The sequence below is a fragment of the Erinaceus europaeus genome, chromosome 7, assembly GCF_950295315.1.
Source record: "Erinaceus europaeus chromosome 7, mEriEur2.1, whole genome shotgun sequence".
NCBI classification, from domain to species: Eukaryota; Metazoa; Chordata; class Mammalia; order Eulipotyphla; family Erinaceidae; genus Erinaceus; species Erinaceus europaeus.
The window spans coordinates 47261518-47283268 of record NC_080168.1 but is presented as its reverse complement, the minus strand read 5'-3'; the positions used below and the strand labels follow the sequence as shown (position 1 = coordinate 47283268).

Sequence of the window (21751 nt, the reverse complement as noted above, 5' to 3'; positions counted from 1 at the left end):
GACAGACCATATGTTAGTCCACAAAGACAGTGTCAACAAATTCAATAGTATTATAAGCATCCTGAGCATCTTCTCAGACCATCAGACAGTGGAATTAAATTCACACTTAACAGCAAATAGGAAATTAGTCAAAGTCCCAAATTATGGAAACTCAACAGCACACTACATAACAACTACTGGGTCAAATAGGAGCTCAAGAAAGAAATTTAAATGTTCTTAGGATCCAGTGAAAATGAAGACAGGAGCTATCAAATATTTAGCTATCAAATATTTAACGTTTCCTTACCAAATATCTTTAATTTCCCTGAATGTGTCATAGTTTCCCTCCTGAATCTTTTATTTTTATTTTTATCTTTATTTACTGGATAAGGACATCTAGAAATTGAGAAGGAAGGGGGAAGAAGGGAAGGAGGAAGGGAGAGAAAGAGAGAGAAACCAAAACCTGTAGTATTGCTTCACTACTCTCTAAGTTTCCCCCCTGCAGGTAGGGACTGGGGGATAGAACCTGAGTCCTTACATATTGTAACATGTGTGTTCAACCAGGTGTGCCTACCTCCTGAATCTTTGTAAATGTCATCCCTCATTTGTTTAAATGTACTTTTCACTATGCTTTTCCATCTGGCTATTCATTAGTCATACTTCTGAATTTACTTTATAATTTGTCTTCTCTTTGATTTCCTTTCCAAGATCAAAGTCCGGATCATGTGTTCCTAGAGTACAAGTTTTTGATTGCATTACATTTGTCTGCTTTCATACACTCACAAAAATGGGAGATTAGTTAGCATTCATTTGTTTGATTTATTTAACAATCCCATATTTTCATTTTTCACATCACATAGTTCTTCTAAGTTCAGTGAACTGTATAAAAGAAACCAATAGTTAGCTTTATGAATGAAATGGTTTATATTAATGAGTAGGATATTTAGAAGTCATTAATGAAATTTGAGTAGTAGATGCAAAGGCAACTGGGATTAGGTACAGTAGGCCAAAACATGTTTCTGAATTCCTGATATTTTTCTTTTGTGTTTTTATTTTATTTGTGAAAGAAAATACATTATTATATTACTGGTCCATAATTCAGTCACAACCAATCCAATGTCATTTTTTATGGAGGACAGCTGAATTAGTGCTTCAACATTTAAGGTATAGTTAATGGAGGATTTATGGGCACACTTACTTGAAGTGAAATATCTATTTTGAGTCTGGTTTGTATTGCTTAACTGGTAGCCTTCTGTGCCAAGTATTCATGCAAAAGATTTGAGGTGTGCCATAAAAGGCATTGTGGGGAAGTGGAGCAAGGAGGGAAGTGAAAAGAAGGGGCAGAAAGGAGGATTAGATTAACTATTTTACAGTAAAACCCAGAGAAAGAACAGTAAAGGGAATGTGAATTTTTTTCATCCCTCCAGGAATTCTATTTAGCCTGCCAGGAATTAACCTTGGCTGCAACTGGGCCCCTGGGAGTAATGACCCTTCCAGGGAATGTTCTAAGGCCTCTCCTTTGTTTAGACACCTCCTGTGGGTGGAACTTCTTGTTTACACAGAAAGCAGCATAAAGCCCAGTTGCTGGGAGTAGTAGTTGGGGCCAAACCTATTGCTGGGAGTAGAGTCTGCAGTCTCATTTCTTTAGATCTTTTCTCCCTGCAGCATGGGGAAGAAGAAACTCCTTCAGCAAAGACTTAATCTTCTCTTTTTGGTTCTGCTGCTTAAAGATGCCTCAGTCTCTGGAAAACCGTGAGTTTCATTTTTACATAAACTTCAGACACCTTTCCTTTATTTCTGATTTTACTTCATATCACTCCATTGTTTTACTCATGAAATTGTCACCTTTTTATCTTGAAAGTTTCTTCCAATGAATAAGATCTAGTTTATTCACACATCATTTATTCTTACCTACTTTTCTCAATCCTCTGAGATGGTGAATCTCTAAATTGTCTGGGACCATATTGTTTGCCCTTTCATACCCTCTTTACTTAATTTGATATCTTCAATTTTATAAGAGACAGACAAATTTCTTCCTCAATAAGCCATTACCATAGAGTATTGCACTGCAGACCACCAACTTCTAGGGTGCCAAATGAACAATGGGAAGTACTGATGTTGATGTTCAGGAGGCAAAGAATGGGGAGAAAATTTTTTTGCAAATTATACAGATATATTCTTTGTTTCAACAAAACTGAAAAAGACTCTAAAGGAAATAAGAGCTGACAGATGATTAGAAACAATTCTTACTAACAGGGCACTGATGTACTGATGTTTCTGGCATCTTGTGCAGAAGGAGTTGTATGAAATGGTAAAAGTTGCTGTCATTTATTTACTTTTAAGTGAACAAATTTTCTGGCACCTTTAGGTATATAAACAAAATGTAATAGAATTGATTTGCAATTAGTTTAATTATTACAATAAGGGATATTCACCCATGAGCACATAAAACTAGTTCATTAGAGGTATGTTCCAAATATTTTTTTTGGCTGGCAAAATAGCTCACTTGCATAGTGCACTGCTCAGCCCAACCCTCAGTGCACTGAAAGAAGCTTCAATACTATGGACTCTTTAACTCTTACTCTCTCTGCCTTTCTGTCTCTATATAACAACAATCAAAAAAGTGTTTTTTGAGATAGAGATAGAGATAGATAGAGAATGAGAAGTGTCTCAGCTCCTTCAGTATAGTGAGGCTTGGGTTTGAACCTGGGTCATGCACATGGCAAAGTAAGCTATTTTGCAGGACTTAAAATTATTTTTATTTAATATTCTATTCATAATTTAATATACATATTGAATTTTGATCAGTGTTATGAAACATGTTAAATAATTCAATCTAGAAGAAAATATTTAATATTTACAATGTCATAGTGACAGTGAATTTGAAAGATTTAAAACTAATTTATAGACCCAAATATAGTTACATGTAGTTATATAAATGTACACAGTTATAATAAAGAAGCAAGAGTAATTTATAAAATATTTTTGTATCATAAGAATCTTAGGACAACCTAATTTATAACATCATGGAATTCAATTCAAGGATGATAAAAGGGAATGATACTAAATTTATGATCATTATGAAATAACTTTTTGATGTTTTTAGACAGGGCATAATGGGTGCCTTATCATGATAAAACCTTATAAAAGAGTAAAGTAAGTATAAACTGAAAATATCATAGAAAGTAATACCTAGCTAGTATTTAAATTTGTGATAAGAACAGATGCATCTTGGAAACATCTAAGTGGTATATAAAATTTACTTTAGGGCAACTGTTAGCAAAAATGTTTGAAAGTTATTAGGTTAGTAAAATTATACCAGTGGCATAACTGTTCTGCTCATGAATATCAACTCAAAATTTAGTAAACATTAAAATGATTTTGTGGTAGAGGAATTATCAAGACATGCATTGAAAGGCAAATATTTAAAATGCAAATATGCAGGGCTGGGTAATACTAAGATTTCATTAGTAACTTACTACAACTGATACTTTGAACCTAATGATTCACTTTTTTATAAGTCTCAAATTCCGTGTTTGTAAAGTGGAAGCAACTATTTACCAGATCATTTTCATAGGATTGTAGAATATATATTCAATAAATATACTTGAACTAATTGGTTTCTATACTGTCCCAACATAGAGATTACTTGTTTTTTTTAAAGCAATCCAAGTGTAAAATAGATTTGTAATGTGCATATTATATTCATGCATATACATTATTTTCAGACATATTTCTAGTACTTATTTTTATTATTTATTCCTTTTTGTCGCCCTTGTTGTTTTATTGTTGTAGTTATTATTGATGTTATCATTGTTGGATAGGACAGAGAGAAATGGAGAGAGGAGGGGAAGACAGAGAGGGGGAGAGAAAGATAGACACCTGCAGACCTGCTTCACCGCCTGTGAAATGACTCCCTTGCAGGTGGTAGCCAGGGGCTTGAACCAGGATCCTTAGGCCGCTGGTTCTTGAGCTTCACGCCACATGCGCTTAACCTGCTGCGCTACTGCCGGACTCCTTATTTTCAGATATTTTTATGGGAGGGAGATGAGAGATTTAGAGAGACATCAGACCAATACTCAGCTCTGGCATGGCATATGAAATACTAGAAATCAAGCCTGGAGTCTCAGGCTTGCAAGTCCTATGCTCTATCTATGAGATATGTCCCCAACCCTAAAATATTTTTAATTTGATTTCAAATCATCCCTCATTTTAATCTGTTTAACTTTAAGTAAAACATTCACTGCCATGACACTGATGATGAAAAGGTAAATGTCTCATGTGTGCTTTTCAATAGAAATCAATTTCACACTTACCAATATGTCTTCTACCAGTATAGAAATAAAGATAGCAATGATAACTGTGATGGAAGATTATGTGCTGATAGCAATATTTTCCTTCTTTCCCTCCTAACTCACCCCACCCTCCACTTCCAGGCAGTATATGGTGCTGGTCCCTCACCTGCTCCACACTGGGACCCCAGAGAAGGGCTGTGTTCACTTGAGTCACCTTAATGAGACAGTGACAGTAAGCGCTTCCTTGGAATCTGTCCGTGAGAACAGGAGTCTCTTCACTAACCTGGTAGCAGAGGAGGATTTATTCCACTGTGTCTCCTTCACCGTGAGTATGACTCTGTGCAGATACACTTGGCTCTGCTGGTTGGGGGTCATAAGAATCTAGAATTCAAGCTGTGGCTTTGAGAGGCCTGCAAGTACTTCATCTAGTTTGCATCACACACATGTGTATACACACAAGCACACACACACATATATATCTGTGCATATAGATGTACATACACACTGCACACATATATTGGGTTGTTGGGAAAGTAATGATGCATTTTTGCATAGAAAAACACAGAAAAATGCATCATGACTTTTCTGATGCCTCAATACATATGTATGTATGTATGTGTGCATATGTATATATACATTACTCCAGGACCAAGACCAGCAAGATCCTGGTGGAGGGGTACAGGGGTGGGGGGATAAAATTTGGAAGACAACTGGGTTCTCATGATCTCTTTCCCACATTCCAGGTCCCAGCATTTCAACATGATGAAGAGATAATGTTCCTCACTGTTCAAGTGAAAGGAGCAACCCACAAATTCCAGAAACGAAGCACAGTGATGGTTAAAAGCAAGGAGAATCTGGCTTTTATCCAGACAGACAAAGCCATCTATAAACCAGGACAGACAGGTAGGAAGAAATCAACAGAGAGAACAACTTCAAACAAGAAAGATTCTGGTTCCTTGTCTATCCCCCAGCTAAAGCCTTATAATCCTGACTTACAATGTTTGTCTTATTGGTCCATATGTCTTGTTTAAGATTTCTGGGATTCATGAATAATATTTCTGTTTCAGTGAAATTCCGAATTGCTGTAATAAATGAGGATTTTCACCCCCAGAATGTAATGGTGAGTCCCCTAATCTTTATATGCTATTCGTTTAAACAAGCCAAATGCCTGTTTTTGATAATTGATGGAGGTTCAGAGTGATGAAGAACCTCGTATTTTAAATTTTTTATAAGACTACTTCTCAGCTCTAGTTTATGATAGCAACAAAATGTACTTCTTTGGAGACTTTAGGCATGAAAATCTTATGTAACTATTTCCCATAACTTACATAACTATTTCCCAAGATCTGGTATTGACAATAGCAATTTTTGGTTTTAAGGCAGTCTAAAATTCTCACTTAAAACAGTATCTCAGACAACTGGGAACATGGCTCAGCAGGAAGAGCATATGCTTTACATATGTTGAGCCCCAGTTCAATCCCTAGGTTTATCATATATGATGGTGTGCTCTGGTCTGTCTCTCTTCCATTAAAAATAAAATAAAATATTTTAAAATAAAACAGTATCAGAAGATTGCACAATGTTAGAGCATCAAATATACACCAGATTTGCATGCCTGATGCCCTGGAGGTGCCATGCTGAGTCCCTTGCACCACTTTATGTCAGAGTTGAACAATGTTCTGATCTTTCACTTTCATTCAAAAAAACAAACAAATCTTTTGAAAAATAAGTAAAACAGTCTAGAGAGTCAATAGAGTAGTTTTTTTCTTGACACTCATAGTAGTTTTCACACAATAGCCTTATTCTTAACATATTTTAATAATTTATTAGAGAGAAAGAAAATTAGAGAGAAAAAGAGACAGAGAAAGAAATAGGACAGAGAAAACCAAAATATCACTCTGGCATATGTGATGTTAGCAGCTGAACTCAGGACTTCATGTTTGAGAGTCCAATACCTTATCCATTGTGTCACCTACTAGGCCACAATAATCTTATTCTTTAGAAGATCATGAATTAGATAAATTAGATATATAATAAGTACACTAAAACAATTAAGTAACTTAAGTTCAAATAACTCCCCAAAGACTTAAAATATTTCTAAACACAACTCCCAAAACTTCTACTTTAATGGAATGTGACAATAATTGAGTGCTCAAGACTAAGATTTAATTTTCATGATTTTCATCTTAAATAATTCATTAAGTTCCAATGCAAGCATCAAACTGAAGTCCTGTCTCAATTTTACTCTTCTACTCTGATTTCTTTCTGTCTTCCTGTTTGCCACCATGGTTACAAAAGTGGTTCAGTGCCTACTTGATGATTCCATCACTCCCAATGACCATTTCTCCTCCTCCTCCTCCTCCTCCTTCTCCTCCTCCTCTTCCTCCTCCTTCTAATCCTCCTCCTCCTCCTCCTTTTTATTATTCTTTTGGATGATGACACAGAGGTAGAGTGGGAAAGGGAGAGGCAGAAAGGAGGTGAAACATGTGTAGCACAGCTTCAGAACATGTGTAGCACAGCTTCAGCACTTGTGAAATTTCCTGCATGTTGGGACTGGGGCTTGAACTTGGGACCATGCTTATGGTAACATGCACAACCAGCCCCTCAAGCCATCCACTTCCTATTGTTTACTTTTCTCAAAAATAGTGTTTTTTTCCCATCTAGTTCCAAAGACAAAAGACTATGATATAGTCCTTGTTTCTATTTCTCTATATATATCAACAACATCAGAAGCTCATGCTTCTGATCTGTATTGATCTCTACTACATGAATCGTTACAAGTTCCACCTTGTCAATATCACTGCAAAATAAGACCAGAGCAATAGTCTTGAAACTGGTCTTCCAGTTTCTTTTTTCTATTCTCACTGCTTTATATACATTCAAACACCTCATTTATAACTTTGTTACCTTTAGAGTATGTGTGAAATGGCCTGTTTTTGCTCATGTGATTTCACCACTCTGGGTCACTGTTTCATTCAGAGAAAGGGTGGGGGTGGGGAGGAGATAGATGCATAGTACCAGAGTTTACTCTGTTTCCATAGCATATTCCATGTGGTGTTGCAATTCTTTTTTTTTAATTCATCATTTATTTATTTTTTTAAATATTTATAAAAAGGAACACCAACAAAAACCATAGGATAAGAGGGGGATAACTCACACAATTCCCATCACCAGAACTCCATATCCCATCCCTTCCCCTGATAGCTTTCCTATTCTTTATCCCTCTGGGAGTATGCACCCAAGGTCATTATGGGGTGCGGAAGGTGGGAGGTCTGGCTTCTGTAATTGCTTCCCCACTGAACATGGGAATTGGCAAGTCGATCCCAGCCTGTCTCTCTTTCCCTCGTTGGGCAGGGCTCCAGGACACATTGGTGTTGTAATTCTTATCTGGATATTGTGCAAAACAGTGAAGGTACCTTAAGTAATTATCTAAACCCTGCTTTATTTTACTTTTCATCACTAAAGCACTGGGTGTATATATACATATATGCATAATTTCAAATATATGTCAAAAATATATATCACAAAGCTCACATATATGTTTATGTATGTATATATGTGTATATATATGTGTGTGTGTATTTGTTATGCATCTATTCCTGTCAGACCATGAGCTCCAAGAAAACAGAAACACATTTTATCTGCAGTCTCAACACCTATAGTGTTTAATGTACATATCTTAATAATAATAACAATAATTAAGATCTTAAAAATAAATATTGGTAAGACCAATAAAATAGATTATTTGGATAGTGTGCTGCTTTGCCATGCATGCAACCCAGGTTCCTGCTCAGTTTCCACTGCACTGGAGCAAGCTATAGTGCTGTTGTCTGTCTGTCTGACTGTCTCTCTCTCTCTCTCACTCCCTCCTTCTCTTCTTTCTCCCTCTATGTTTATCTCTGTGTGTGTGTGTGTGCGCGCGCGTGTGTGTGTGTGTGTGTGTGTGCGTGTGTGTGTGCGTGTGTGCATGTGTTGGGGGAGGGGAAAAAGTCATCATGGAACAGTGGAGTCCCAGAGATGACAATAAATAAGGAATTATTTATCATAGAACTATATTTTTTCTTACGATAAAAATCAATTATCACTACCTAGGAATTTTATAAGCCATCTTAATATTTGTATATGACATGGCTATTTATACTTCTGTTAGTGCCTATTTTTTCAGTTTTATAGCAAAGGAGTGCTTTTCATTAGGATGTTCTAAGCAATAAGTAATTTTAGTAAACCCCATTCCTAATGAATAGCAGTATGCATATGTACTTTCTGGTAATGGTCTAGTAAGATCTCGTCATTATATATTAATTGTCTGTAGAAGATTAATCAAAGTTTTTATAACATTTTAATTTTTTTCCAGAGCATTGTTCAGCTGTTTTATTTATTGATTTGTTGATTAAATTACTTTTTTGAGGAATTAAATTTTACATTAGGCAGTAAACACAATAGTTTGTACATGCATAACATTTCCCACTTTCCCACATAACAATACAACCCCAACTAGGTCCTCTGGCATTATTTTTGGACGTATAAGTCCCACGCCCAACCCACCCCAGAGTCTTTTACTTTGGTGCAATAAGTCAACTCCAGTTCTGGTTCTTCTTGTGTTTTTTCTTCTGATCATGGTTTTCAACTTCTGCCTGAGAGTGAGATCATCACATACACATCCTTCTGTTTCTGTCTTATTTCACTTAACATGATTTTTTCAAGCTCCATCCAAGATCAGCGGAAAACGGTGAAGTCCCTGTTTTTAATAACTGAGTAGAATTCCACTGTGTATACAGACCAAAACTTGCTCAGGGATTCATTTGTTGTTGGACACTTGGGTTGCTTCCAGGTTTTGGCTATTACAAATTGTGCTGCTGAGAACATATGTGTACACAAATCTTTTTGGATGTGTGTGTTGGGTTCCTTAGGATATATCCCCAGGAGAGGAATTGCAGGGTGATATGGTAGGGCCATTTCTAGCCTTCTGAGAGTTCTCCAGACTGATCTCTACAGAGGTTGGACCAATTTTCATTCCCACTAGCAGTGTAGGAGGGTTCCTTTGACCCAAAAACCTCTCCAGCGTTTGTTATTGTTACCTTTTCTGATATATGACATGCTCACAGGAGTAAAGTGGTATCTCATTGTTGTCTTTCTTTGCATTTCTCTGACAATCAAATACTTGGAGGATTTTTTCATGTGTTTCTAGGCCTTTTGAATCTCTTCTGTGGTGAATATTCTGTCCATGTCTTCTTCCCATTTTTGGATGGGGTCATTTGTTTTCTTGTTGTTGAGTTTGGCAAGCTCTTTATATATTCTGGTTATTAACCTCTTGTCTGATGTATGGCATGGAAAAATCTTCTCCCATTCTGTCATGGGTTTGGGTAGTGGTTTCTTTTGCTGTGCAGAAGCTTTTTAATTTGATGTAGTCCCACAGGTTTATACTTAACTTAGTCTTCTTTGTAATTGGATTAGTTTCACTGAAGATGTCTTTAGAATTTATGCAGAAAACAGTTCTGCCAATATTTTCCTCTAAGTATCTGATAGTTTATGGCCTAACATCCAAGTCCTTGATCCACTTTTAGGCAACCTTGATGGGGATAGCATTAAATTTGTATATGTCTCTGGGTAACATATTCATTTTGATGACATTAATTCTTCCAACCCATGAAAATGGAATATCTTTCCACTTCTTTGTGTCTTTTTCAAATTCCTCATAATTTTTAGTATACAAGTCTTTCAATTATTCAGTTAGGTATATTTCTAGATATTTTATTGTATTTGTTGCTATAGTAAAAGGAATTGATTTCTGGATTTCATCTTCTTCTAACTTAGTATTTGCATAGACGAATGCCACTGACTTTTGAATGTTAATTTTGAAGCCTAACACCTTAATGCATTGCCTCTTCCTTCTTACTGTATTCTGTATTGTATTGTATTGTATTCTTTATTGTATTTTATTGCTTCTTGCTGGATTCTTTAGGTGTTTCTGTGTATACTACCATGTAATCTGCAAATAGGGAGAGTGAATTCTTCTCTTCCAATTCTTATCCCTTTAATTCTTTTCTCCTGTCTGATTGCTATGGCAAGAACTTCCAAAACTATGTTGAATAGTAATGGTGATAGTGGGCAGCCCTGTCTACTACCTGATCTGAGGGGAAATGCTTCCAGTTTTTCACCACTGAGTATGATGTTAGCAGTAGGTTTGCTGTATATAGACTACAATATCTTGAGGAATTTTTCATCTATTCCCACTTTTTGTAGCGCTTTGATCATAAAGGGATGTTGGATTTTGTCAAAGGCTTTCTCTACATCTCTTCATATGACCATGCAGTTTTTGGTCTTGCTTTTATTGATGTGGTGGATCATGTAGATTGATTTACGGATATTAAACTAATCTTGCATCCCTGAGAGAAACCCCACTTGGTCATGATGAACAATCTTTTTAATATACTGCTGTAGCCCGTTGGCTAGAATTATGTTCAATATTTTAGCATCTATGTTCATCAGAGATATTGGTCTGTAGTTTTCTTTTTTGGTTGTGTCCCTGTCTGCTTTTGGTATCAGAGTGATGTTGGCTTCATAGAAGCTAGAAGGGAGTATTCCAGTGTCTTCAATCTTCTGTAAGACTTGTAAAAGTAGAGGTATTAGTTCTTCTTTGAAGGTTTTGTAGAATTCATTGGTAAAACCATCTGGTCCAGGACTTTTATTCTTAGGAAGGTATTTTGTAACTTTCAATTTCATTAGCTATGATGGGCCTGTTCATATTATCTAGTTCCTCTTTATTTAATTTTGGAAGTTCATAGGTATCTAGGAAATCATCCAGTTCTTCAGGTTCTCTAGCTAGGTGGCATATAATAGTTCATAGAAACCTCTCATGACATGTTGAATTTCTGTGGTGTCTGCTGTGATATCTCCGCTTTCATTTATGATCTGATTTATTTGGGTCTTATCTCTTTGTGTGTGTGTGAGTCTGGCTAAAGGTTTGTCGATTTTGTTCACTCTTTCAAAGAACCTACATTTACTTTCATTGATCTTTTGTATGGGTTTCTTATTTTCAGTGTTATTTACTTCTGCCCGGACTTTAGTTATTTATGTCCTTCTGGTTGCTTTAAGGTTCCTCTGTTCTTCTTTCTTCTTCTTTCTTCTTTCTTCTTTCTTCTTCTTCTTCTAATTCTTCTTCTTCTTCTTCTTCTTCTCCTTCTCCTTCTCCTTCTCCTTCTCCTCCTCCTCCTCCTCCTTCACTTCTTCCTCCTCCTCCTCCTCCTCCTTCTCCTTCTCTTCCTCCTCCTCCTCCTTCTCCTTCTTCCTCTTCTTCCTCATCCTTCTCCTTCTCCTCCTCCTCCTCCTCCTTCTTCTTCTTTGTCTTTAAGGTGTGCAATCAGGTTGTTTGTGCTTTTCCTAATGTGTGATTGTGGGACTATGAACTTCCTTCTCAGAACTGCCTTAGATGTGTCCCAATATTTTGATAGTTTGTGTCTTCATTTTCATTGAACTCTTGAAACATTTTGATTTCTTCCTTAATTTCCTCTTTAACCCAGTATTAGTTAAGTAGTGTACTGTTAAGCTTCCACATTTTGGGACTATTACTAGTCTTTTGCTGATTGTTAAGTGTTAGTTTAATTCCACTGTAGTTTGAGAAGCTTCTTGGAATGATTCCAATGCTCTTTAATTTGCTGATGCTGTCTTTGTGGCCTAATATATTATCTATCCTTGATAATGACCCATGTGGACTTGAGTAGAATATGTATTCCAGTTACATGGGGTGAATGACTCTGAAAATGTCCAATAGTTCTTGTTTATGTATCTCCTCATTTATCTCCCTCATTTCTTTTTGATTTTCTGCCTTGGTGATCCGTCAAGTTGAGAAAGTGGGGTGTTGAAGTCCCTTACTATGACTGTGTTGCTATTAATTTATTGCTGTGGCTCTTTCAGTAGATGTTTTATGTATTTAGATGGTTTCTCATTGGGTGCATAGATATTAATAATTGTTAAGTCTTCTTGATTGACTGATCCTCTGAGCATAAAGTAATGTCCATCCCTATCTTTTTAAATTTTACTTATTTTAAGTCTGTCATGTCAGATATGAGAATAGCTGTTCCTGCCCTTTTTTGTGGGCCATTGGCTTGTATGATAGTTTTCCATCCTTTCACTTTGAGTCTGTGTTTGTCTTGTTGAATTTGGTGGTTTTCCTCTAGACATCATATTGTTGGTTTGTGTTTTCTGATCCATTTTCCTACTCTGTGCCTTTTAATAGGTGAATTCGGGCCACTGACATTTATTTATATCAAAGACTGAATATATTTTTCTTGTATATTTTAGAGTGTTCTGGTATATGGCATATTTACAGTGGTCTGACTGTTTATAGGAGACCTTTCAGAAATTTTTTCAAGGCAGGCTGGGTGATAGTTGATTCTTTCAACTGTTGCTTGTCTGAGAAGGTTTTGATAGCTCCATCTAGTCTGAATGACAGTCTCAAAGGATACAGTAGTCTTGGTTGAAAACCTTTCTCATTGAGTACTCGATAGATATCTTGCCATTCTCTTCTGGCCTCTAGTGTTTGTGTGGAGAAGTCTACTGCTAATCATATGGGTTTTCTTCTGTAGGTGACTCTGTTTTTCTCTTGAAGCCTTCAGGATCCTTTCTTTATCCTTATTCTTTCCATTCTAAATACGATGTGTCTTGGTTTCTTTAAGACGGGGTTAATTCTGTTTGGGACTCTCTGGGCAAAGAGCAAAGACTGGCATAAGGATCCTGGTTCAAGCCCACCTGCAGTGGAGTCACTTCACCGGTGGTGAAGCACTGTCTGCAAGTGTCTATCTTTCACTCATCCTCTTTGTCTTCCCCTCCTCTCTCCACTTCTCCTATCTATCAAGTGATGACATCAATAACAACAACAATAATAACTGCAATAATAAAACAACAAGGGCAATAAAAGGGAATAAATAAATAAAAATAATTCACCATGTAGAGTCTATATTGAACAAAAACATAAGCCATAAGCAAAGACTCCAAATATTTGTAGTTATAAATAATAACACTGGGAATAGAAGGTGATGTCTCTTTTATAGAGCAATAACAGTTGAATTCAGACTTTTTTCCATTTTTCACACTAGTCAAGAGTTATCACATCTTCATAAGACAACTGGAACTGGAAATTCTTATTAAAATGGGCAGTATTCTCTTTCTATCTCCTTATGTACAAGTATAGGTGTCATATCATCTAAGGTTCTATTTATTGAGACGTGTACTTATTGTCAATGATCTTTTTTTTCTGTCATAAAGTCCCAGTTCTTAGTACCTGTATTTTAAGTATTATTTTATAAAGGTACATAAAAAGGTAAGTAGAATTTAGAATTTTTATAATTTACTATTTTATGAGCAGACATATCCTACATAAAACATATTTACAAATCAGAATTGTGAATATTTGGGAACAATTATAAACTCTGTTATTTATCTTTTGTCTTTCAGATACCTCTAGTATACATTGAGGTAAGCAACATAAAGCATTCTATAACTTGGTATAAAATTATAAGTTTAGGGGAGATATCCTAAGTTGAAAGGTTCTTATAACAACCCAGAAACTTGCTATTAAAGAGAAGACTTCAAACTTGTAAATGCTAGGTGGTCCAAGCCCTACTCTTCTCCCCATCCCCATATAGCCTCTTTGTGGATAACAAAGTTTCCATACATTTTATCTGTTACCTCCAATCCAGGATCTTCTGTAAAATTACAATTATTGTATCCATAGGACCCCAAAGGAAATCGTATCACACAGTGGCAAGATATCCAGTTAAAGAGTGGTCTCAAGCAATTGGCCTTTCCCCTCTCATCAGAGCCCTTCTATGGCTCCTATAAGGTGGTGGCACAGAAAGAGTCACATGGAAGGGCAGAACACTCCTTTACTGTGGAAGAATTTGGTATGGATTGTGGAAAATCATGCATCATTTGTCTTCATAATTAAACTTTGAGGACCTAGAATTTGATCTATTTGGAATCCTTCTATTTCCCGTGGTTGAGACTGGGCTAACTCCAATGAGGACTAACCATCAAGGATTTGCAAATAGGATTTTTCCCCTCCAGGCTTAAGGCTGGGGCTTGGTGCAGGCACTATGATCTACTGCTCCTGGCAGCCATTTTTTCTATGGTATTGATTACAGCAGAGAGAAATTGAGGGCAGGGGAGAGAGAGAGGGAGAAAGACAGACACCTGGAGACCTGCTTCATAACTTGTGAACTGTTTCCCCTGCAGGAGGGGAGCAGGGGCTCAAACCTTGGTCCTTGCAGGGGTGGGTCCTTAAGCTTAGTACTATGTGCGCTTAATGGTGCACCACCACCTGCCATGCAAATGGGATTTTTTGTAATCTGATTATTTACATAGTCATTTTAAGTATTCAGAATGTGTAAACTATCTTTGTTTTAGTAGAGTCTTTCATTTTTCATTAATTCAATAGTGATCTGCCATAGTCTTTCAAACAGAAGGTGCATGTATTGGAGAGTAGTGATACAAAACACTATTCACAAAGCGTCAGATAATACTAATTCCCTAAAAGTTGAAAATCAATCACCAGTTTCTTTTATCTCCAAATAACAGTGCTTCCAAAGTTTGAAGTTCAAATAACCATGCCAAGGATAATTACTATTTTGGAAGAAGCAATGAATGTGTCAGTGTGTGGCATGTGAGTTTGTATATATTTAAAAATATTCAGGGGGTGGGATGGGGAGTTGGGTAGTGTATCTTACAATCCACAAGGACTCAAGTTCAAGCCCCCAGTCCCCACAAGTAGAGGGAAAACTTCAGTAGTGGTAAAACTGTGTTGCAGATATCTCTCTTTTGCATTCTCGCTACCCATTTCACTCTTGATTTTTCTCTGTCTCTACCCAATAAATAGATAAATAAATTAAATCATTTATAAAATATAATTTAAAATATTTGAGTAAAATCATTTAAAGGAGATTCCCTATTTGGAATATGTTGGCTAGGTTTTCTAAGAACAATAACAGCAACAAAAAAAGCACTTAAAAATATATGTCATTGTTCTAATCTAAAACTTTAACAAGTGTTTCTTTTTATTTTTTCCCATGTCTGCAAATTATTATAACTATCATGGAATAGACAACTGTTCCTAGAGAGATTATGCTACCAGAACTGGTTCTATAAATATAAGGCTTCAGGGGACTGGGCAGTGGCATAGTGGGTTAAATGCACATGGCACAAAGCTCAAAGACCAGTGTAAGGATCCCAGTTCAAGACGTTGGCTCCCCACAGGAAGGGGAATCACTTCACAGGTGGTGAAGCAGGTCTGCAGATGTCTATCTTTCTCTCCCCTCCTCTGTCTTCCCCTCCTCTCTCCACTTCTCTCTGTCCTATCCAGTAATAATGGCAATAGCTACAATAACATTAATAATAACAAGGGCAACAAAAATGGGGAGGGGGGGGCTCCAGGAGCAGTGTATCTGTGGTGTAGGCACCAAGCCTCAATGAAAACCCTGGAGGCAAAATAAATAAATAAATAAATAAGAAATATAAGGCTTCAAACATATAGGAGGATATCATGCTAAATGGACTGCTTTTCACCAGGTTACAGAGAAAATTCAGTCATCCACAGATCATTTTATTTTAACCTGTAAAAATAGATTCGGAATTTGTAGAGTACCAAAATTTAATTTAACTTAGACTTTTCTGCACTGACATCTTACTAATGAAACTGGGCATCATCTCTATGTATGATTTTTTCCAACTTTGAAGATGCATATTTCCAGGATATTATGCTCCCATCTCCACTAGCCTAATTAGTAGAATGAACATAAGGAACAGGTAAAAAATAAACCAGTTATGCTTAAACATCACCTATTAATGGATCTACCATTGATTTGAGTCCCTGTTCCAGCACTATGTTAGTGTAAATATCACCCAATTTCTTACACATAATGGGATGGCCAATATTCTTGCAAATAGAGATACAGATGATGTTTATTAGGGAAGAAAATATATGACCTCTAACATAGCAGTTATTGACAGCATATTTATGGTATCATATGTTGTCTTTAAAAAGTAAACACAAAAGTTTTGACATTTGACATTGCGATGGTTGGTTACTTATGGAGAGAAGATACTGCAAGGAGAGATTACCACTAAAGTAGTAGTTTTTACTCCTAGGTAGAATACAGGGTTCACTTCTTTGTTTTCTTATGGCATGATTTTTTTTCCTTAAGACTGGGTGTGATAACTCGGTCAGTAGCATATAGTTTTAAGGAATAAAAGACTTGAAGAAGAATACTAGCAAATGCCAGCTTGTTGCATAAATGATTTCTGAAAGAGAAGGGTCAATACTTAGCTTACATACCCTCGTCACTATAAGCCCTGCAAAAATTGGCAAGAAGTAGTGAAAGTAAATATGCTACAGCTAAAGGATAACTATGAATAAACAGAGAATAAAAATGCTCCATATCTTCTCTGATTCATTTGGAAACATTTTTGTAACAGCTATACATATGGGAAGCCTGTCCCAGGGCATGTGACCATGAATGTATGCAGAAAGTTTAATAATCCTTCTAACTGCCATGGTGAAGAGTCAAAAGCCATCTGTGAGAATTTTAGTAAAGAGGTAGGTTGAAAATAATTCCTTTTAAGTACTAACAATAGAGGCATTGTTATAGGCAGTGAATTACAACATGGTACTAACTTAGGATGGGAGCAATCAAATAAGCTATTGTTATGTTTAAGTAATCAACTGTTAAGGAACTCGATTAATAATCAAGATGACTGAAACTGAAGTGGGTAGAAGAAGAAAGGAGCCTTTTATTTACCCCTGGGCCAGAAGCTCAGATACTCTGATAACTCTGGCACCAAACAAAGGGACAATACAAGCTTATGCAGGGGCTACAGGCTTGAGAGCAAAATGTGTCATTACAGATGCAGAGGCTGCAAGGTTAAGGGATGGGACTTGTACCCATTGCTCAAGGTCTGGTTGCTTCAGTTACTGTTATTTTTCCTGAATAGCTGTGTCTGGGAAAGTTTATCCTTAGCATATGATACACCACTGTGTGGGGGGAGGGGGGAGGGTACTTTTTAGGAGGGCAGAAGCTAACCAGGGTACAGAAGCTGCCTTCTCAGTAAAAGTTCAGTCTGACCTTCACTGTCTCTATTTATTATTGCTTGCTCACTCAATGAAGGCCGGTCTTCACTAACCACCTGCACTATCTCAAACTTTCTACACAATCTTAATCCTTTATTATATTTCAGTCTTTCTGTCCTGTATAGAAGCCTACTTACAAATGTGTCCCAATCAGATTATAAGCATATCCAGGCAATAAAATCTGGAAATTTCCTATCATACCACTTCAATCAATAGAAATTATTAGTGTACTTGTTCGTTTTCTTTCTGGGCATGATGGAAGAACAAAGAATAATGGATGTTTAGCTGTCTTCTATACCTGACAAAGTCATCTGGAGTATTCATAAAGAAAGAAGAAAGGGGTTAGGGGTTCGAGTCCTCACTCCCCACCTACAGTGGGGATACTTCACAAGTAGTCTGCAGAAGTCTATCTTTATCTCCCTCTTTCTATCATCCTTTCTCTTTCAATTTATCTCTGTCCTATCGAATGAAAAGAAAAAGAATAGGCCACCAGAAGCAGTGTATTTGTAGTGCCTGCACTGAGCCCCAGCTACTGGAGGCAAAACAAAAAAGAAAGAATGAGAAAGGGAGGGAGGGAGAAAGAAGGAAGAAAAAAGTACACACAAGTTAACCAGTCACTGTGGCTGTTAAGGGTTCCATTATGCTCTCTTTGGATTTACCTTTATGTCTGGAAGACCAAAAGCACAATCCCAAATCAGTCCTCATTTCCAGTCAGTTAGGAGAGGGAGCCAGACTTTGGTGAAGACTTAGCTGCTTTCTGCAGTAATATTACCCCCGCCCCATTTTAAGACATCTCTATTTCTTTCCTTCTAGGGAATGTCAAATCCTAAGGAATATTTCTAGTCATTTACAAACCAGATACTTATGTTACTTATTATATAATAATAAATACTCCTTATTCTGTTCCTATCACACAATAATCCTTGGTTATATTTCCCCTCCAAATTCCACCAAACTGACTACAGATCTGCCTACTGCTATGTCTTTATTTTATTTTATTTCTCCTAGCTAAATAGTCAAGGCTGCTTCACTCAGCAAGTGGAAACCAAGATTTTCCAGATGAAAAGACAAGGATATAATATGAATCTTGAAGTAGAGGCCAAGATCCAAGAAGAAGGAACAGGTTTGTATACCATTTGGATAAGGAAGGAAAAAGTAACTTTGATTGATTTCCTTGACTAAACTATAAAGATATAAAGTTCACCCAGATCATCTTTCCCTACACAAAAGAATTTTTTCTTCTTCCTTTTCAGGGGTAGAATTATCTGGAAAAGCATCCAGTGAAATAACAAGAACCATCACCAAACTCTCATTTGTGAAAGTGGACTCAAATTTTAGACAAGGAATCCCCTTCTTTGGGCAGGTAGAGTGCTTTCCAATTCATAAAACAAAATGAGAACACCAACCTAAAAAGTACAATATATTCTACTAAAACCATACCTAATAATATCTGTCGACTGATATAAGCAAAATATAAAAATACAAAAAATAAATTTGTCATTTAGTCCCCTTTTCACGATTTACTAGGCCATCTCAGATTTTTCTCTTCTCACCTAATCTCGAAATTCATGGCAGACACTTATATTATCAATGTAAACTAACTTTAGGGTTATATAATTCATGTGGAAATGAGCAAGCACTGACTTTTTAAGTTTTATTTTGAATATTTTTCATTTTTTGCATTCTATATCGAAATATAAAAGATTACAATGTAGGTAAGGTTTCCTTTGAGGAAATGCATCTAGTTTTTAATCAATAAACAGGCAAAAAAGTTTTTTTTTTTTGCCTCTAGGGTTATTGCTGGGGCTTGGTGTCTGCACCATAAATCTACTTCTCCTGGAGGCCATTTTTGTTACCTTCGTTGCTATTGCTGTTGTTATTGCTGTTGTTGGTGTTGGATAGAACAGAGAAATCGAGAGGAGGGGAAGACAGAGAGGAGGGAGAAAGACCTCTGCAGACCTGCTTCACTAATTGTGAAGCAACCTCTCCTGGAGGTGGAAAACTGGGGGTTCAAACTAGGGTCCTTACACTGGTCCTTGTGCACTTAACCCACTGCCCTACCACCCGGCCCCCCCATTTTTTTTTAATGAAGAAGTCTAAGGTAACAAATGCATGTACTTCAATCTGTAATTAAAGTAAATGTTACAATTCTCACTGTACTGTCAAAAACAGAAAAAAGCTAAAGCACATTGTACAATGTTTTCATATTGCAAGAAAAGTTTCAAAAAGTAAAGGCACCTTTATAATTTGAATTGCTGAGTTTAGTATTAGTGATCATTTTACTGTATGCTCTTAATACTTTGTGATGCTTCTCAGTTTTACAAGTTTTCACATGTGAAGTGCTTTATAAGATACTTCTATCTTAAAACATTGACAATCTGAGTTGATAAACAGATATCATGTATAAAACAACCAGAGAAGTGCACAGGATAACGTATAATAAATTGCTTAGACTTGTACTTACTGTATATCAGATCAGTAAAATAGAATTTAATGGCCTTCCACAGAGTAACTGTTCAGGAACCAATTAAACTTAGATAATGGATATAAAGTTGTTTTTAAGGACACTGTAAATATATATATATATATTTTTTTTTTAAGATAGGAAGGGGAGATAAAGAGAGAGGAGAGAGAGAGAAAGAGAGAGAGGGAGAGAGAGAGAGAGAGAGACTTACAGTACTGCCTCACTGTTAGTGAAGCTACCCCTTACTAGTGGGGACTGGGGGCTTGCCCCTGTGTCTTTCTGCATTGTATTGTGTGTTCTCAACCAGGTGTGCTACCACCCAGCACAATGGGTTTAAATTTCTTTCTTAAGATTCTTGTGCTCTGTGACTCCACAAGGGTTAAATACACAGCATTTCCAGAATATTCACAAACTTTGTTTTCCCATTCACTTCCGTTATAATTTGCATCACCACCTCCCTTTCTACGACTTCATTTTTCCTTTTACTACTAATTTCTACTATATAAGTATCTCATTGAATAAATAAAACTAAAATATTTATGAATTTTGTTAGGCTCTTTTTCAGTAGACTGCAAACTCGACAGTGGAAGGAACTGTGTTTAGTTTACTAGTATAATTTTAATGCCAGAAACCATGTTCAACATATAAGAAACAACAAGTATTTCTGATAAAATGAATATGTTTGGTAACTAATATATTAGCCACATAACTGATTCACAACATTTAATCTTCAGGTGCGCCTAGTAGATGGGAAAGGTATCCCCATGCCAAATAAGCTCATCACCATCACAGCCACTGAGGCTAAACATTATTCCAATGCCACCACCGATGAGCATGGCCTGGCACAGTTCTCAATCAACACCACCAAAATCACAAGCAGCTCTCTCACCATCCGTGTAAGTTTGGAAAGAAGTTAATAATGACATGGCATAATCTTGGGAAAAAGTTGGCAACTTAAAAGTAATAAAATTCCCTGAGTTGGGGTAGTTGTGAGGATTAAGTGAGATAATACATGTCAAAAACTCAGCAATGCCATCTTCACTATTTAATGTTATTCCAATGGAAGCTTATTTAGCATTACTAGCGCTTCTTAATTTTAATTGCTTTTCATTGAGACAACGTTGTTTTACAAGATTATTGTTGGGCATAATTTCACATCTCCCCAAAATATGTGCTCACCCACTTCACCTAGAGTCAAAGTGCCCTTTCCTTTGGATACAGGGTATTGGTTTCCTTCTTTCCCTCTGGTTCCCTCCCCCATTAGAGGCACCTGACTTAAAAACATAGGTTTATGATTGTTTCACCTTCTCTCTTTTGCTTAGTTTCCAACATATGACTGTTGTCATACAATATTTGTCTTTCTACTGTTGACTTATTTCACTTGTTTCACTTAGCATGATCTGTTACAGTTTCACTCACATTGTACCAAAAGGCAAGGGTTCATCTTTTCTTAAAGCTGAGTAATATTCCAGTGTATATAAATGAATATATCACAACTTCCTTGTCTATTTATCTGTCATTGGGCATTTGGGTTGTTTATGAATTGTGTCTATTATAAGTAGTGTTGCAGTGAACATAGGCAGGTATATATATTTTCAACTTAGTGCTTTGTGTCATTTAGATCTATAACTATTTACTGGACCAAATAGCAGGTCAGCTACTATCCTTTTATGAAATCTCTGTACTGCTTTCCATGAGAAACAGACTAGTTTACAGTCCCAGCAACAGTGTATACGTGTCTCCTTTTCTCACATCCATCCTCATCAGAATTTGTTTCTGGCCTTTCTAAAGTAATTCATTCTCACAGGCATGAAGTGATCATCTCAGTATTGGCTTGATTTGTATTTCTATGATAATAAATAATGAGAAAATTTTCATGTATCTATTGACTAT

The 21751-nt window shown here is 36.4% G+C and overlaps 1 protein-coding gene across 1 annotated transcript in view; it reads left to right on the top strand.

The window, feature by feature from the left end:
• The first annotated feature begins 1422 nt into the window (after window positions 1–1422).
• A2M (alpha-2-macroglobulin) overlaps window positions 1423–21751 on the top strand; it is a 49506-nt gene continuing 29177 nt past the window's right edge. Inside the window, exons 1-11 of the mRNA XM_016185065.2 lie at window positions 1423–1731; window positions 4416–4599; window positions 5018–5177; window positions 5342–5394; window positions 13728–13748; window positions 14008–14176; window positions 14850–14934; window positions 16743–16863; window positions 18403–18517; window positions 18648–18757; window positions 20593–20754. Of these exons, the coding sequence (XP_016040551.1) occupies window positions 1646–1731; window positions 4416–4599; window positions 5018–5177; window positions 5342–5394; window positions 13728–13748; window positions 14008–14176; window positions 14850–14934; window positions 16743–16863; window positions 18403–18517; window positions 18648–18757; window positions 20593–20754 (1266 nt within the window). The 5' untranslated portion in view covers window positions 1423–1645. The remainder of the gene's footprint in view (window positions 1732–4415; window positions 4600–5017; window positions 5178–5341; window positions 5395–13727; window positions 13749–14007; window positions 14177–14849; window positions 14935–16742; window positions 16864–18402; window positions 18518–18647; window positions 18758–20592; window positions 20755–21751) is intronic.